This window comes from Pundamilia nyererei, unplaced genomic scaffold (genome assembly GCF_000239375.1).
Source record: "Pundamilia nyererei isolate P.nyererei 1_Seehausen unplaced genomic scaffold, PunNye1.0 scaffold00006, whole genome shotgun sequence".
Taxonomy (NCBI): Eukaryota; Metazoa; Chordata; class Actinopteri; order Cichliformes; family Cichlidae; genus Pundamilia; species Pundamilia nyererei.
This window is the reverse complement of record NW_005187407.1, coordinates 4,333,436-4,349,809: the sequence shown is the minus strand read 5'-3', so window position 1 is coordinate 4,349,809 and position 16,374 is coordinate 4,333,436. Positions and strand designations below refer to the sequence as shown.

General features: G+C 41.3%; 1 protein-coding gene across 1 annotated transcript in view; it reads left to right on the top strand.

The window, feature by feature from the left end:
- The window catches only part of limk2 (LIM domain kinase 2), an 18,270-nt gene extending 2,465 nt beyond the window's left edge, over positions 1-15,805 (top strand). The window contains exons 3-16 of the mRNA XM_005722169.2: positions 5,160-5,295; positions 8,702-8,811; positions 9,566-9,751; positions 10,000-10,105; positions 11,230-11,444; positions 11,551-11,737; positions 11,818-11,904; positions 12,187-12,318; positions 12,793-12,849; positions 13,206-13,271; positions 13,492-13,648; positions 13,739-13,794; positions 13,980-14,137; positions 14,502-15,805. Of these exons, the coding sequence (XP_005722226.1) occupies positions 5,160-5,295; positions 8,702-8,811; positions 9,566-9,751; positions 10,000-10,105; positions 11,230-11,444; positions 11,551-11,737; positions 11,818-11,904; positions 12,187-12,318; positions 12,793-12,849; positions 13,206-13,271; positions 13,492-13,648; positions 13,739-13,794; positions 13,980-14,137; positions 14,502-14,715 (1,867 nt within the window). The 3' untranslated portion in view covers positions 14,716-15,805. The remainder of the gene's footprint in view (positions 1-5,159; positions 5,296-8,701; positions 8,812-9,565; positions 9,752-9,999; positions 10,106-11,229; positions 11,445-11,550; positions 11,738-11,817; positions 11,905-12,186; positions 12,319-12,792; positions 12,850-13,205; positions 13,272-13,491; positions 13,649-13,738; positions 13,795-13,979; positions 14,138-14,501) is intronic.
- Positions 15,806-16,374: the final 569 nt, after the last annotated feature.

The window sequence follows — 16,374 nt, the reverse complement described above, 5'->3', positions numbered from 1 at the left end:
AGAGCACCGGGTGCACACGAGCATTATTTAGAAGATGTGGATGAGTGGATGTTTGCGCCTCATTTAGCCTACCTGTGAAGACATTGCATCTGGATGTGCTGTTGGAAGCAGGCCAGCCAGTGGAGGCTGTAAAGGATGCTTTGGAAAATGTGGAAAGTCTTATGTCCTTCTTGTGGAGGTTACTTAGGTACAAGCAGCATTGCAAGTACTTCTCCTGATGGCTGTGTCCTCTATTGGCATAATAAAAGTTGAAGGTGTTGACTTGGCCTCCAAATTCTCCATATCTGACTCCAGCCGAGCAGTTGTGGGGTGTGTCCAGTATAAACGGGTCTGATGGAGGCCCAATTTCACAACTTTGAGGACTTAAAGGAGCTGTGGTGAACTTGTTGGTGCTGATGCTGTTGCACAGTGAAATACACCTTTGTCAGGCTTTCAAGGCCACATGTAAAAGATCATCTCAGTGTCTATTTCTATCATTACTGCCACACTTTAACAAAGGACTCCAACAGCAATGGATATTTAAGGAAACAAGTAATGTTTACTGTGTAGTGTTTGTGCAGCCAACGTGACTGTAACCACCTGAGTTAAGTGCACACGCCCATTCAGCACCATGTATACGAGCAATTTGGGTGTTTTTATAAGCTTACTTGCATTACTTAATGTAGATGGTAAAAGGAACAAAGTGTACAATACAATACAATTTTGTATATGAATGCTTTTTGTTCAGAACAAGTTTTTCTTTGTATGTTTGTTTTCTCTCCTCCACCGAGACACACAGTATGTTGTACATTCAGTATTTTTGAAGAAATACACCTGTTTTTCTTCTTCTTTGTAACTATTGTATCTATTGAAGGGACAATGAGAGTGTTGATACCTCCAGCTGTTGTTGGTGCTGTGCTGACATTACTTGTCTGTGTGCTACAGTTTGACAAATACTGAATGTTTCAGGCTGATGGCAATGTCTGGGTGCTACAACAATCAAACGTGTATTGTGGCCTTTATTTATTTATTTATTTTTAACTTAGTCACTTTATTAGTTACATCTTGTCAGTAATAGGTTGGACCTGCGTTTGTGTTCATAACTGCCTTAAGTCTTCATGGCATAGATTCATCTTCAGAGATTATAATCCACACTGATGTGATAGCATCACGCTGTTGCTGCAGATTTCTCAGCTGCACATCCATGATGTGACTCTCCCGTTCCACCACATCCCAAGGGTGCTCTATCAGGGTGAGATCTGGAGATTGTGGAGGCCATTTGAGTACAATGAATTCATTGTGATGTTTAAGAGACCAGTTTGAGATGATTTCAGCTTTGTGATATAGTGCGTTATTTCACTGGAAAAAGCTTTACTTTTACTTTCTTTTCTTTTCTTTTTTTCTTTTAGAATAAGAATTTATAATTATTATTGTGTGTGTTGTATATTGTAATATGTCAGGGGCAACCTTTTGGGAAATCTGAACAGGTACTAAAACAAAAGCGCACAACCTTTTTAAAGCTGAAGACGCCTGACTCCACCAGGCAGCTAGTAATAACATTTTTACCAAAGCAACAAATTCTAAAAATGAGGCTTTTATTTGATTTTATTTTTGTGTGAGTTTTCCAAGTTCGCAAAATCATTTCCGAATATTTTTTTTCAATTTAAGTAGTTTAAGTTAACTAATATGTTTTTCACTTCTAGTATAAGTTTTTAGTTTTGTTTTAGTTAACTATAATAACCTCGTGTCAGACTACCATCCGAATGCTGCGGCAGAAACTGAGACTCAGTAAGACCGGGCAAAATTTTAAGAGTTGGCACTGTAATTGTATTGCAGCAGAAACGAGTTAATAATAATATAATGCAGCATCTGTATTTTCTCCCACTCCTAATGATGTTTGATAATGTTATTAATCATTTAATGAAAATGCCAAATTTGTGTAATATTGCGTCACACCCAGACATCAGATGTTTGGCCTTTTAGTGCAGTTGTGACCACAGCAGCTTAGCAAGCGTTACTCATGCAATCTTGACTTCAGGATAATTGTTCTGCTCTGTTACTCCTCATCACAGCACAGTGTGATACACCGGGCTGTATCTTGTGTCCTTTTCTTTTATGTTGCTTTCGTGTCAGAGGAAAAAGGTTTGTTTCCTGACACAAATATGGATCTGTTTCATGTCACGTCCTCTCTGCCTCAGAGCCAGCTGTTCCCTCATTCTCCACTTTTCTCTCTGCAGCACAGACACAAACATGTGGTCTTTCCTCCAAAGGACAGCTCCTTCTTAAGTAATGCCAGAAAATTCTGAAATATCTGGAGTCTGTGCCAAAGTCAGTAATCCTGGATGAACTATACCTACAGTGGAGAGAACAACGTGATATGCGGGTCTCAGCTGAAGACTGGAGCCAGCACCAAAAGAATAAAAATGCGTACGATAAGCATTTAAAATAATGTTTTTGTCTTCATCGAGAATCTGATGCTTTTCACCTAACTGGCAAAATAATCATGCTGGGAACCACTCTAAACTGAAAGTAGTTGACTGTTTAATATTATAGCCGTTCCTCTACGCAGCCAGTATATTATCTCACATCTGCTGTTAGTTTTGTGCATAAGTTTGAGAGAAATCAATGCAGTGAACAGCTTTTTCTTTCCTGTTCAAGTCCAAATAATCGACTGTCCTGACGTCTCTTTTTCACTGTGACTCATTTGTCTACATGTCATCACCAAGACATCAGGATTCTTCTTCAGGTGAATGTGTAACCAAGGTGGAGAGGGGGGAGGAAAAAAGCTTGAGGAATCATTTGCAAAGTCGGGCAAAAGTGGCTCCAGAGGCTTCAGTAATCCGATCTCTCATAAAGTGGCTCATCCTGGTTCGGGCCCTGGCAGTTAAATCTGTTGCCATCATTTTTGCATAACCAGTGCAGCTTGTTCAAGGAGCGCTCAGTGCCTGCAGGTGCTTCCCAGTCTGCTGGTAACTTCAGCATTCTTCACTCTGAACATTTTGTCTCAGTCTCAGGCATTAACGTCCTCTTACCTCTGCCAAATATCAGTTTCGATTAGCAGCTAGTCATTTAACAGGAGCAGCAGTCGGCACTATTTATAATAGTAGTGCTAGCTTTTACTATCACGCTTTGTTAGACTGTTGAAGGAAGAGAAGTACAATGAGAGACACTCAGAAATCCTAAACCCCAGGATGGGTTTCTGAGCTAATGTGGCTAACGGCATGTTGTTAGTATTTAATATGGCCTACCTAAGAAAATGAACTGTAATCAAAAGCTGTATTATAGCCCAACTGGATAATTTGAGGACTTTGCCTCTGTAGAGTCTTATCTTGAGCCTGCTTATAGGTTGTGGTCCTGAATCCCATTAAGCACTGAATAAGGACTTGGCAGCTATACAGGCACTGCGCAGTCATCAAGAAAAGTTCTCCCAAATCCAACATCTGCTTCTTCAAAAGTGGAGCATTTTTATTTAGTTAGTTACTTTTGTGATCCCTGCCTCTCTAACAGTGCAAGCCCCAGGGCATTTCAGCGACAAGGTATTCGTACTGTTGTACACCTTGTAAAACAAGGCATGTTATATGTGTGGAATTGACAATTGGCAAAGCGATCAGAATTTTTGTTACAGCTTTTCTCGTGTGATGCTTTTACTCATTTATTTTATTTTAAAGACAGTTCTTGAAAAAAAAGTTCCATATTCTTGAGACATTCATTGATAAATCAAAAATTACACTGAGATTCGTTAATATTTTTTGGTACATCATCAAGTATAAATGGTATAAAACACAGATATGGCACTGTGGTGTCACCCTTTGTTTTTGGACTCCACATTTTGAAGCTAAGCTGTAGCCATGTTTTTGTTTGTTTTGTTTTTTTTAAGCCAGCTGTTACCTTTATACAGTTGAAGGGTGGAGTGCGATTCAGCAAACGTGGTTCACATGCTGCATTTATAAATTGTGTGGGTGCAACACAGACACACCTATCAGCTTATTAGTTCTAAGCAGTGGATTAATGTAATCTTACTCGCCAAGCAGGAGCACAAGCTTCTAGAATGAGCCAGCGAGCACGCAGCAAGCCATATCATTAGTCAGATAGTCCATTTAAAAAGCTCCAATAGCACACACACAATGAAGAGGTTCAATCCAATGACCACATAATTTCCTCAGGGATTAATAAAATATTCTGATTCTGATTTCGAAGGTCTAGATGATGCTGATAACAGATAACTGAATTATATCCATGGATGAGTTATAGAAAGTTCAGCCCCTAATATGATTTTCAAAGCTGTGAAGTTTTTGTCACCCTTTTTGGCTACTTGAGGAGTTGCAGTTTTTGCTACTTCTGCATTCGCTGAATTTTTCAGTTCCAGACGTTGACCCTTGATTACAAAGGCAGAGTGAGGAGGGTCTGCCAAGTGCAACAGAGTTAATGGACGTTTCACAGGACGCAGCACGTACAAACAAAAGTCCAAAGTTTTCATTCTTTATGTTTCTTGAAATTTTAAAAACTGCTAGATTAACAAGCAAAACTGATTTTATTTATCTGTGTTTGCTTATTTTTTGATTCATTTTTAACTTGTAGACATCAAAGTCACTTGTAGCACGTTTGCAACTGATTAAACTTCTGATTAAAAACGTCAATATTTTTGCAAGAAACTGTCCACATGGCGTTATCACCACAGAGTAAAGGTTTTAAAGTCAGCAGCATCATTGAGGAGGCAGATTTCACTGGCTGACTGCCCACGCTGCACCCCTAGGTATGTGTGGCTGCCCTGACCTCACAGGTGGTTTACTGGATGAGAATTTAGGGCAGTTTGGATTTTGTTTTTTTGGTTTGTTTCCTACGTTGTGCATGAGAAACTGTTCAAAAAACACACTTTTTTTTTTTAAAGAGATATTGCGGATGCTGAAGTTAAGATAAGAAACATTAGAAATATTGGAAAATCTAAATGCTTGGCTGCTTTTGTGCACAGTCAGTATTCTCTATCAGCATCTTTGGCTGGCTTTTCCCCTGCTGTGTCTCACATGTGTTGTACATCCAACATCCATGCAGTCAAACAGGCTTTTGAGACTCTGAGCGCCTTCATGTCATCATAGACATCTGCTTCACATTTCAAAATCCATTCTGAAATCTTTTTTTCTGCCTCCGTAACCCTGAGTGTTGGTTTTTTTCTGTCTCCTTAGATGTTCTGTGTGCTGTGACCACCTGACTAACTGGTACTATGAGAAGGACGGCAAGCTGTACTGTCGCAATCACTACTGGGAAAAGTTTGGAGAGCTCTGTCATGGTTGCTCTCTGCTCATGACTGGACCTGCGATGGTAAGTCTGCTGCTTTCATTCTTTTACTCCATTGTATGGAGGGTCTTTTGTTTTTCTTTTTTTAAGCTGTCGCTCAAAGACACTGGAATCTGAGCCAACACCTAATCAGCCCAGACTCCACTAATTTTACATCTCCAAGCACTCTATGGCCTGTAAAAACATTTAGATAACATTGTTAGTTGCTTTTGGCTGAGACAGCACATGTAAGCTCGGGTGTGGTATGTGAAATAGATGCACATCTCAGGCAGTCAGGATGCAATTAAAGGTGCGATCAGGTTGCATGTTTTTTTTTGGGAGGGGGTTGTGTCTTGTAAATCCAATAGAAGTTTTTACACAACATTGGCTGGGCTTCTTTTAATGCTTACATGACACGCTGACCTGGCCTGGCACTCAGCCCTCTTGTGTTAAAGACTTGAACATAACAGAGTTATCCATACTCTGGTGTAGAATGAGAATTACAACCCGCCAGATCGGTTTTTTTGCTCTTTGCGCGTCTGGTACGTTTTGTTTTTTCTTTTGGAGACTCAACACTGGGTGGAGACTGTTTGACCACTGCTGTTTGCATGTGATTGCCTGGCTTTCAGCGTCTGTCTTGCCATGATCTTATAACACCAGTTGCCAACCTTTTCCCTGCCTACTTAAATAATGCCAGAAAGCCCACAGACCATGTTAGTACGCTCTGTTCCTGTTTCTGCTTACTGCTCCAGATTACCGTGCGTTAAAAGGCAGGGGGCAGTGTTTTTTTGTGGCAGTTATTACATTTACAGATGAGTGATACTTCACATGGGCTGCTGCTGGACTTTGCAGAATGTGGTCTAGACTTTACTTGTGAATTACTTTCCCCCCCTTGAGGCCCCATTATGTTCCCTCTCAGTGCAGAACTTCTCCACAGTTCTCTGTTAATGCATGCCACACTCTGCCACTCACATTATGATCCGTACTGATGGTATAAAGAACAAATGCGCCTGCTTTTTGGGGTTTGTTTCTCCACAAAGAGAAAATGTTATTAATAAAAAATATAAAGGCAAGTTGATCAAAGTAAAGAAACTGACATCCACTAAATTTAACCCAAATGTCAGGCAGCATCGATTTTTTTTTTTTATATCTACAAATCAAAAACCTAAAACTGAGGTGGCCACAAATGGGGTCACTTCTCTAGCATGGAGCCAGGCTCAAGTTTTTCTTTTTGCCACCAAGCAACACACATAATGGAGTCCTCTATTTGGTTCTGGCATTCTGCTTCATCAGCCAGCAAAGCCAAGTGTTTTTGGCAGGGCATAGCTGGCACCGGAGCCTCTCAGCCAGAAAGAAAATCATTGTGGTCCATCAGCGGAGGAGGGTCATGCAGCGCTGCTGCTTGTTAAGTATTCAAGTCCAGAACACTATTGTTTCTGTCCTGGTCCAGCTGATTGTTAGTTCATTGATTCTTTGGAGATGTTTTTGGAATTCAGAGCACCGTGTTTATGATCAGTTTATGCAATCCCGCTTTTGTTTTCCACTGTCATATTTTTCTGCTCACAGCGGGGTCACCGTTAATTGTCCCTCACTTTGATCTGGCTTTGCCAAGTTTTTACTGCTCCGCACTGCTGTCTGAGCCTCAGGCAGGTTTGTGGCTGCTCTTAGTCACTGGTGGATTTTCTGTTCCTGGCTTAAAGGCAGGGAGGTACTGACAGACTCCTGATATGTCACAATGATTTGGCTGACATCACTTTAATCTCTCTGCAGCAGCAGGGAATCCTTTCACAGCACGAAGTTTCTGACTCAGAGCTGTGGCAATAATGTGGGAAAAATACTGAGCAACTCCCCATGTGCTTATTGCAAATAGCTGAGATAACTAATCCATAGTTTTAGGACTTTTGTTTGCATCAAAGACAAACAAATATCAAAGCTTTTGATTTCTTTTTTCTATTCCAAAACGGTGAGAAAATCAGAGTTGCTGCTCTTCTGCTGGTGCTCCCTTTAAAGGTCACCATAGCAGATTATCTTCCTCTGTCACACCAACCCTCTGCATGGCCGCCTTCATTACATCCATAGTTAAACCAAGCCCTGGCAGGGTCCGATATGTTTGATCTGGCAAACATTTTATGCCGTATACCATTCCTGACGCAACTCTCTCCATTTATCCGGGCTTGGGGCCAGCACTAGGAGTACCCCCACCGCTACCAAGCTCTGCTCACAGCTTGAAAGCATTAATATTGAAATCTAAAATCCCGTCCATTCTAGCACTGTTTTGAAAAATCTGTCCACACAAAGAGGCCACATCAGGAGCATGTCGAAACAAGAGATGATGATATAACCCTAAATTTCTAGAAATGTTCTCCAATCAGAAGTGACAAATAAGAACACGGCACACAGGCTGATGGCAGAAAAAAGGGGTTAAAGGTGCACGGTTCTGAGGTTGCTTTTATTGTCCACTTGTAAACACAGAAAATCAGTTTCTCTAAATCTTTATCCTGGAAGATTTTTTTTAAATTCTCCTTTTTCAGTGACTTAGTCCATTCACAACGACCGTTTTAAGGCCAAAATGCATAAAACAAAATACCCATCCACATGTGGACAGGGCCTGAAACACATGGCTGTATTGGGCAGGTTTTGATAATTGGCGGTCTGGTCTAACAATACCAGGTGAATGTAATCTTTAAACCCTCTCAAGTCCCACTGATTCCCCCCCCCCATTAACTTTCAATCGCTTTCACTTTATCCTCCTCGCCTCCTCCTCCTGTTTTTTCTTGTTGGGTACAGTTTCAGCACTTACTCCCATTGTTCCCAGGTCCACTATTTCAACTAGCGGGAAAACAAGAGCGCCATCCTCTTCCTGTTTTGGTTTCACAATCAAGCCTTCATTTTTGTACCTGGTTGTAGACAAAACTGTCCAATGTGTGCAAGATTGCTAGGCAAACACTTTAAGCCCAGGCATTTTTGTGCAATCGACTTGTATTTCATCACAAGTTAAAACCAAAACTTTGTCTATTGCCTATTTAATTACATAAATAGTCCTGAAATCAACATTTTACTTGTTTGCAAAGGGTAGACATGATCTCATCTTGCATGAAAGGGATGAAAACGGTGTGATGAAACTGAAGTCCTGCATGCATGTCAGAAAGGGAAATCGATGACTGATACTCGGGCAGTGTCGGTGAGAAGCAGCTGAAAGTTTCAGACCATTGAAAGGGAGAAAGCCAGTAAGACGAGTGTGTCAGATCCCCAGAGGGTGATGTCATAGCAGATTCCAGACAGGCTGAGAGTGAAGCAGGTGTTACGGCTATGTCACCGCTCAGGGTGGGAGGGAGGAGGGCAGAAAACAACACGCAGCTCACAGCTCACCACCAAAGCACAACAGAACAAGACAGCAGGCTCGTCGCGTTACTTCTGAATGGAGAACTAGCCCGTTTGTTTCTGCTTTCAGGTGGCTGGAGAACATAAGTACCATCCTGAGTGTTTTGTTTGCTTGAGCTGCAAGGTGGTTATTGAAGACCGGGACACCTACGCTTTAGTCGAGAGGTCAAAACTGTATTGGTAAGTCACCTGCACTGGATTTCTTTAAAGCTGTTTGTATATGTAATATATATTGTATATGTACACTATAAATCTAAGAAAAACCACAGCATAACTTCACTCATGCCTGATGCGGTTTCATCAGTGTGCCATATCTAAACTTCTATTTAACAGCCATAAGCTACACTCACGAGTGTTAAAACTTGATTATATTGGAAAATTGCTTTGATCCAGGAGTAGTCACAGCTTGGAGTCATATGCTGTACCTTTTTCTTGGTCAGCTGCCTGTCCCACATGATGATATGAGACTTAAAAATTTACCCAGAATGCAGTGTTTGAATTTTTATATCCAGTGAGTTATCGCAAAAATGGATAAAGCAGCCGATACACCAAAGCTTGTTTCTGTAACTCTATGGCACTGATATTAAATAAAGCTGTTGAGCAAAGATTAGATTTTACTTTAGGTTGCAACACTTGGTTGGTCTAAACTAAACTTGATCTTATGTGTTTTTCAACCCTGGACATTTCATGTGGTTCTTCTGCTGCGATTCAGTTTTATAGTCCTTTAATTAAAAATCCTTGTCCCCTCTTTTTCTAGAACATCTTACATTTAATTGTACTGGCCAATGCCAGGAATGTCTTAAAAAGTTAATGTTCACCCTCAAGTATGTTTGCTCACGATTAGTTGGTCACTTCTGCATGACTTCCTGTTACTCTGTGCTCTCTGAACCAAACTTTCATAAAATGTGCTTCTGCATTCTCCTGGTGTGAACAGCGGAAAGTGCTACAAGCAGGAGGTTCTCACACCCATGTTGGAAAAACGCTCGTACGACTCGGTCCTGGACTCCCTGCCCCACACGGTGACCCTCATCTCGATGCCTTCTGCAGCCAATGGGAAGAGAGGCCTCTCTGTGTCAGTGCTGAGGGATGTCAATGGCTCAATGAGTGTTCACGTCAAAGAGTAAGTGGGACCTCGTGATGTCTGACTCCATGCCTGTCCTCGAGGCTCTGTGGGAACAGCATGAGTAATGCTTTACGTAACGTTGATTATAGGTTGACTAAATAGCAGGTGTGTGTAAATAAGCCACTGAAAAAAAAAGTACTTATTGACAGATTAATAATATATGGGAGTTTCTCGTGTCCTGGTGTTTTTAAACCAGCACATTTATTTCATAGTCCTCACTTACTCATGCTGCTGCTGTTTTTCAGGGTCAGAGGAATGCTTATTAGTCCAGAGGTTCGAAATGCCATCCATGTTGGAGACAGGATTCTGGAGATCAATGGCCTTCCTGTGGCGACATTGATGGAGCAGGAGGTGGGCTTGCATATTATCTCTGATACTTATGGAGTCATAAGTGAAGTCCTTCAGCCAAAGCCGATTAGTTTCATCGTTAATGCAATTCCTTGAGTGCACTTTCGCATAGCGATGTTGTTATACAATCGCTGCACATTTGATTTTTGACATTCTTCCCATTCCTCGATCGTTTTTACATAAGCTGGGAGACAAAGGTGTGTAATGACTGCACTTATAGGCTCATTCCCACGATCTCAGCGTTTTTGTGTTCGACTGGTTGGTTCCTTTTTAATATTTTTGTTATGTTAAAGATAACGAAAATATCAGAACAGAATTTCACCTGAAAAATAAAATAATGCATTAATGAAAAGAAATACGCAATAAAAGGAAACTCATGTTGTTGCCCAACATGAAGTAAGTGACATCATCATGAGCTTATGAATAGTTTGCTGCTGTTGAATGAAGACTAACTCACAGAACTTGATTTAGCTTCTTACTTTACTCGTACCATTAGCTGGTCATCTTTACCTGTCAGACTCTGCTGTGTCAAAGGGTGAACAGAGACACTATTATAACATTGCATGAACTGGGCTTTTAGTTTCCTTCTTCCTCGAACAAAGCACATGGTGCTCAACACTGGGATGGTTGTTCCCTTTAAACGTAAGCATATCTAGACACTCTAATCACAGTAACTTGGTCACTGCTGTCAGCATGCATGTCACACGTCCTGCAATTTATGTGGTGGGAGTGTTGCCACCTACAGCGCTGGACTTGCGTCACACAGGCTGAGCCAGTACAAAAACTATGACTGCACCTCAGATTTCACCATCAGTTGTCATTTGGATAAGCAAATACCAGACTTAAAGAATTGACGTTGAACCAGGGCTTTTTGACTGATGCTTTTAAGCATCAGTTTTGAATATAGTTATAAATTATACTGGTATTTATTTATTTTTGCAGTGTTGTTTAGGAAGTTTTATTACATTGCCATCAAATCATCCTAAGGGTGAAGGATGATAGTTTACAGGAAGTAATTGTGGGATTTGTTGTTAAAAAGCCTGAAAATAGTGTAATTGTGGAAAATCCATTAACCCTAGTTAATAAATATATATATATATATGTATAATCTTTTTTTTTCTAACCAGGTGGATGATCTTATTCACCGTACCAGTCACACGCTACACCTTCTGATAGAGTATGACCCAGTCAGGCATCGTTTGGACCGGCTAAGGCTGGAATCACCAGGGAACCGGCTAGGAGTCCCAGCCACCTCCCGCATGCGCATGTCCTCACCATCTGACACGGTGCTGGAGAGGACAGATGTGGTTGACGATGGCACACTGAAAAGGAGGTCTTTAAGGTATGTTACAACAACCAAAAAGCATGCAACTTCCATATTTTGGACTCTGTAATGAAGAAGAGATCAGGGATGCGAGTTATCATTAATGAGCTATGTTGTGTTTCAGGCGTAGTAACAGTATATGCAAGTCACCGGGACCAACTTCTCCTAAGGACCATCCATTTATTACACGAGACATTGGGCGCTCGGAGTCCTTGATATCCTCCGCTAGCTGCTCTCACCGCATTTTTCGGCCATGTGACCTCATACACGGAGAGGTCTTAGGAAAAGGATTTTTTGGACGGGCGATCAAGGTGGGTCCTTTACTCTTTTACTCCTGCCATCGAGCAAGTTTTGTGAACTTTATGTAATTCATGTGTTCCTTCTGTCGCAGGTGACTCATAAAGCCACAGGCGAGGTGATGGTGATGAAGGAGCTGATCCGGTGTGATGAGGAGACCCAGAAAACGTTCCTTAAAGAGGTTGGTAATCTGCAGCAGGAGCCTCTGATTAGTCACAGACAAAGCAGAGTCCACTGTCTCTGTATGGAGCTGTTTATTAATACACACCACTAAAGGCACGGCACATGACCCAGTAGTTAACTCTTTGTATTTGTTGTTGTTTCCAGTGTCTTGTGGAAACGCATTAGCTTGACTTGTATTTTATTCAGTGCTTTTTATCCCACAGACTCTGGTGTAAATCATCTGCTTATAATAATCTGGAGCTTTTTTCTTTTTTTTTTCTGTCACACGTCTAATCTTCAGGTCAAAGTAATGCGAAGCCTTGACCATCCCCACGTTCTGAAGTTTATCGGCGTGCTGTACAAAGACAAAAAGCTCAATTTGATTACTGAGTTTATTGAGGGCGGCACGCTGAAGGATTTCATCAGAGACATGGTGAGTCTAAAAAGCTGAAACTCTCCTCACCCATAGTGAAGCAGAAAAACAGTGGCAGGAGTTATGTAGGGAGGGGAGGGAGGGTGGTGACCTGGAGTAAACTCTGCACTGATACAGGGCTCTGGACTCTATAATTGGCTGGGTTGTGTATCAACTGACCGGCACGTGGAGTGAGAAAAGTTATAGAAAGTGTTCTCAGGTGAAACTTGGAGCAGTCGCGCTCCGCTCCTCCCCCCCTACTGCCAACGCCTATTCAGCACACGCCCCACTGAGGAGAGTGAGGGTGCTTTGTCCCTAATGAGGCTTAAAGCATGTGGGGGAGGACTATTTTAGATTTAGTTTATTTCATAAAGGTCTAATTTCATTTAACATAGCTGTCTCCTACTTGGTGTAAAATCATTATATTTAACGCTGTTATGGTCTCTCAGAGAGCTTCTGTTTGTCTCATTGCTTTTTCTTTTTCCTGACTAACAGGACCCATTTCCATGGGAGCAGAGGGTGAGCTTTGCAAAGGGTATCGCGTCTGGCATGGTGAGTTGGCCTCCTGCAAAGAGCTTACTAGCTGCTACTGTCACCTGACTGTATGTGTTCAAACGTCCACATCTATTAGATATTAAGTGCCACAAGTGAGACAGAGAATGAAACTAATGAATTCAAAGAAAAAATGAAGTTGGAAAAACTATAACCATTAAGCTACTGTGTAACAAAATGCTTAACATAGCTGTAGATCAACCGCATGCTGTGACAAAGTGCAACCCTTTTATTCATCTTGTAAAGATCTGATGAAATCCGCGTTTAGAAGATTTGAGCAAATGAATCATTTATTTTTGAATTTACTTGGGATTCTCTGTGTTTACTTGACATCACTTTCCCCTTTTCGTTTTTAGGCCTACCTCCACTCAATGAGCATCATCCACAGAGACCTAAATACTCACAACTGTCTGGTTAAACTGGTAGGTGGCATTTCATCTTAGAAGCAGTTAAACATGATGAAGTGTGAATGGTTTTTATTTCAAGAATGAGCAAAAGCTGGGTTGAAAGATACATTAAAACTTAGCAGACTCCAAAAGAAGACCAAAGAGTATATTTGCGATTTCTTGGCATTATAAACCCTGTTCTCTCCTATCCTGGGTAACTAGAGAAGTAAAACCCTCGCTTGTAATCATTCAACAGGACAACACTGTAGTCGTTGCTGATTTCGGACTGTCCCGACTCGTAGTAGAAGAGAAAGTTAAACCTACCAATAAGAAGCGTTTTAGACGGATTGATCGAAAGAAGCGGTACACCGTTGTGGGGAATCCTTACTGGATGGCTCCAGAGATGCTAAATGGTGAGTGGACATTAAAAAGGGGGAAAAAACAGGAATGAGAGCTTAATTTGTACCCATTTTGTAATTACATTTATTTATGTGTTATTTCAGGTAAACGTTACGATGAGAAGGTGGACATTTTCTCCTTTGGAATTGTTCTCTGCGAGGTAAGACGCTGATTTTTACTCGGTTTACTCAAAGTAATGGCTTAACGAGCACATTTTGGGGTTAGATGACAGACCTTGCATGCAATTAAGTCTTTCAAAGTAAGCACTGATGTATTTATGTGTGAAGCATTGTATGCACATCACTATCTGATTGCCTAATGTTTATCCTCCTTACTGTGATTCAGATCATTGGACAAGTCTACGCGGACCCTGAGTGCCTCCCCAGGACTTTCGACTTTGGCCTAAATGTTGGCAAGTTTGTGGAGAAGTTTCTCCCTGAAGACTGCACACCAGCCTTCTTTCCTTTGGCTGTAGCCTGCTGTGACCTCACACCAGACAACCGGTGAGCCACAGCTAATGTATTACAGATTTCATTTAACTTGTTATGAAAAGTTAATGTTCTGCAGAGTTGCTGACCAGTAAGGTAAAGTTCTTAATAACCTGAAAGAGTCAAGAGATGTGGCCATATGAGAACTGTATCTGCCTTCACTCGAGACGGTATGCAGCCTTTTAATGAAACTGGTTGTTGGAGGAGTGAAACAAAAACCCTTTCAGATGCCATCTCAACCTGCTCGCTGAGAGACACGCCTCTGCTACCAGATTGCTTCCTCGTGTTTTCTCTCAACCTTGTCAGTCTGGTTTTAGCCTCAAACCCCTCTCTGTGCCCTCGTTGACCATTCCTTTTTCTCCCTTTTTTTATTCCTCAGTCCACCTTTTCAGAAGCTTGAGGACTGGTTTGCAGCTCTGTCCCTCAATCAGGAGCTGGGAATCCCCCTGCCAGCCGAACTGGAAGAACTGCATCAGAGCCTGAGTCGACTTTATTGGCCTAAAGACGGCTCTCCAAACCAGAGCTCCGATCAGTCGTTAACCCCAGTGGCAGCCTCTCCAGATTGCTCGAGCACGACAGACAATGGCACCTAGGACTTCTGCCTGTTCTGTCTGTATTTACTTTAGTGACACCTCTGACCTGCTGCACTGTGGATGTGTAAAAAGAGGAAAGTTGTATTGAACCCGAGCCGTATTAAAACTGATAACCTGAGGTAGCTGGATCAATCTGTGTTTTTGGGACTTTAACCCTGTGAATACCAGTGAACTGCAAAGATAGTGCAAAAACATTTCAGAATTACAAGTGTTTACTAATTCCTCCTGTGCCACTCATTACAAAGAAGATTGTTCACTCTGTATAAAGACAAAAGAAAAACGTCCTCCTTGGCAGAGGGAAAGACTCTTTCTTTCTAAGGCGGAGGACTTTATGCTCCCACGTGACGACAGTTTTATTTTCTTTCGGGTTTCTTTTGGCTCTGGAGTTGTTGTTGCTGTGTGTGGAATGCACAGATCGGTCCTTGCCCAACAGAGGAGTCACTTCACTTCAGCGGCAAAGAAAACAAAGATCCTTGACAGTCTAGCTCATTGGCATGTTCAAATAAACAGGGCAGGACACACAAAAAAAAAATAGGTGTGACCTTGGGCAGCAAAGAAAGCAAAACACACCGTTGCTGCTGAGAATTCACACATGATGGCAAAGAAATGTTCAGATTATGTTTATTCCAAGCATCACTCATCTCATTTTTGATCATGGATCTGTGTACTTTCTAGCTTAATTATTTTAATTATTTTACCAAAATGTGGAACGAACACCGTGCAGATGTTTTATTTCTGTCGGGGGTGGAAAAAACGGGACAAAAGCTCTTTTGCAGTTTAGGACTGTTAATAATGATTGTCGGACATAATCATGCAAGAGCTGACTGTTTGGAAAAAGAAAAGAACTGCCTTTGTACAGGACTGGATATTTTCTCCACTGTATATAAGTATGTACATATTGTAGCACTAATTTGACGTCTTGTTTTTTTTCTTCTTTTTTTAATGGGACTTCTAGATTTGTATATTTTAGACATTTCGTCAGCGAATGACATTTTGGCCTTTTTTGCTATCATCATTCAGGGTACTGACAACCAGCTGTAACCACTATTATTTATATTAATGTAGTGTTTCATAAATAAACCTTCTGAAAGTTGCATTTTTAATTGTCATTATTCAGGTGCATGGCATCAAACGCTCTGAAGAGCGACGACACGGGGCGCCTAAGTTTGTGAATGCAACAACTCGAGAATGAGGCGATGTATGATTTTCAAATTCATGCATAGGTGCAGCTGTGACCTCAAAGGCAAGGTCAGAGGTTAAGTTATCTAAAAATCTTGTGAATGCAGTGACTCAAGATGGCAGTCTCCTGGGATTTTCATTTACCATACCTGAATCTACTTGGGGCTGAGGGATACTGGTGGCCATCAGCATTTTATTTTATTTATTTTTTGTCTCAGAAATGTAGTTTAATAAGCTCATTATTGTCAACTTAGGTCTTTAGTTTTAAGATCTGCCACTGGTACTCCTACTCATGGCTGTTGCGTGATGATCTACAGGGAGTGCAGAATTATTAGGCAAATGAGTATTTTGTCCACATCATCCTCTTCATGCATGTTGTCTTACTCCAAGCTGTATAGGCTGGAAAGCCTACTACCAATTAAGCATATTAGGTGATGTGCATCTCTGTAATGAGAAGGGGTGTGGTCTAATGACATCAAC